This window comes from Eimeria mitis, genomic scaffold (genome assembly GCF_000499745.2).
Source record: "Eimeria mitis Houghton genomic scaffold, Emh_scaff3257, whole genome shotgun sequence".
In the NCBI taxonomy this organism is placed as follows: Eukaryota; Apicomplexa; class Conoidasida; order Eucoccidiorida; family Eimeriidae; genus Eimeria; species Eimeria mitis.
The window spans coordinates 1-1,692 of NW_013571596.1; the positions used below are offsets into that span (position 1 = coordinate 1).

General features: G+C 51.1%; 1 protein-coding gene across 1 annotated transcript; it reads right to left on the reverse strand.

The window, feature by feature from the left end:
• Positions 1-115: 115 nt before the first annotated feature.
• Positions 116-1,033, reverse strand: EMH_0064040 (uncharacterized protein; the record flags this gene model as incomplete). Its single annotated transcript, XM_013498207.1, has 3 exons — positions 116-325; positions 482-612; positions 931-1,033. The coding sequence occupies 3 exons, from the start codon at positions 1,031-1,033 to the stop codon at positions 116-118; spliced, it is 444 nt and encodes a 147-aa protein (XP_013353661.1).
• Between the last annotated feature and the right edge of the window lie 659 nt (positions 1,034-1,692).

Consider the following 1,692-nt stretch of genomic DNA (forward strand, 5'->3'; position numbering starts at 1 on the left):
TGCTGCTGCTGCAGGAAACCAATCAAGACTCTGCCCCTGCTGCTGCTTGCAAGGAATCCAGCTGCTGCTGCTGCAGGCCCCCACCAACCCGCAGCTACAGGAACAGCATGCCTCTCTACATTTCTCGCTTGAGGGAGCTGTTGCTGCGCCCCTCACTCTTGTTCTTCTTATCTTGCCGCGGTTTCCGCTGTCGTTGCGTTTGCTGCTTATCTTTTTGCTGCTTATCCTTAGCAGCCCCAGGGCTACTGGGTTTCACTTGGTCTGTGTACAGACGCGAGACCTCAAAAAGTCGTTGACTGAAGCTAGAGGCCTTCTCCGCTTCGACCTGCAGAGCAGCAACAAACCACATAGCAGCAGCAGCACTTCTTGAGGGTCCAGCTATACTAGAAGGCGTGGTGTGTCTACAACAAGCACAGGCTCAGGGTTTAGGGTTTCGGGTTTGTTCGCAGGGTTTAGGGTTTCAGGTTTGCAGGCGGCAGACCTGGATAGATATCTTCTTCTTTCCGTCCGTCGCACGGACGAGACAGACGGGAACAGCCTCAGGCTTCTCCTCACAGCCCTCCAGTTTACGCCGGCGTTTGGCTCCGCGGGAGCCGCCGACTTCGGGGAAAGCTGCGCAGGAAAAAAAGGTTCAGCAAAAGTGTTCGAATGAATTGGGGGGTTAGGGTTTCCACAAACCAAATACGATGTAAATACACCCCAGAAACCTCCCCCATCGGTGCTCCACACCGGAAAGCTGGTTGCTGCGCCGAAACCGTAAACACTAGCAAAGAATCCTACTTGTTGCATGAAGGCTAACACACATATAACGCTTTTCTCGTGCTGACTGTGCTCCTATGCTGCGAAACAAAAGCCAATGGAAAGAGGGTCTATGATTTGCATTCAACTTAGGTTGTAGTGTTTAGGGCTGAGGGTTTAGGGTTTAGGTACTCCGCTTGAAGGTGATCCACACAGATCCGCTGTTCTTGCTCCTGCTGTCCTCGTAGAGGCGCCGCAGCGCCTCAAGGAACTCGGCTTCTCCAAGTAGTCCCATCACCCTTATTGTTCCTCTATTTCATTTCCAGCTGCTGTTGCTGCTGCTGCTGCTGCTCGTTCTGACGGTGCTGTTGCAGCGGCGGCTGCGGCTGCCCGAGTTGTTGGTTTGTCTATCACAACCACCTCAGGACAATAAAATAAGGAAAAATAACAAAACAACCAGGATAACATGAAGACGAAAATAGGTAACAAAGCACGAAACGAATCGTGAGCATGCGCAGCAGCTGTGGCTTTTGCTTCGGCTGCTGCAGCCGCGGGGCGCAGTCTGCATATAAAGCCAAGCTGTCCATAATTGTGAATTTAAACTTAATCGAAATACTGTGTTTTTAATTCGATTGAATGTCCTTGGTTTTTATATGGACTATACACAAGAATGTGGCTGCAGTCGCTTCGAGGTTCCTCATAACCGCCTGCGTAAGCAACGGTGCGTGTAGGATAGTTGGCACGTGTATCTTTATTTGTGTAGAGGCTGGCTATGCAAGGCCAAGTGAGTGTTTTAACAATTGTCTATAGTCTCAGTTCATGCAGCTAGGCTGGTTGCTCCTGCTTGCGGGGTTGCCTTGCAGCAGGATTTACAACGTGTATGCAGCATGGGCTGCCTGCAGTTAGCACGGGAGCATTCACTGGGCCTTCGTAGGTTGCCTGCAAGCAATTACA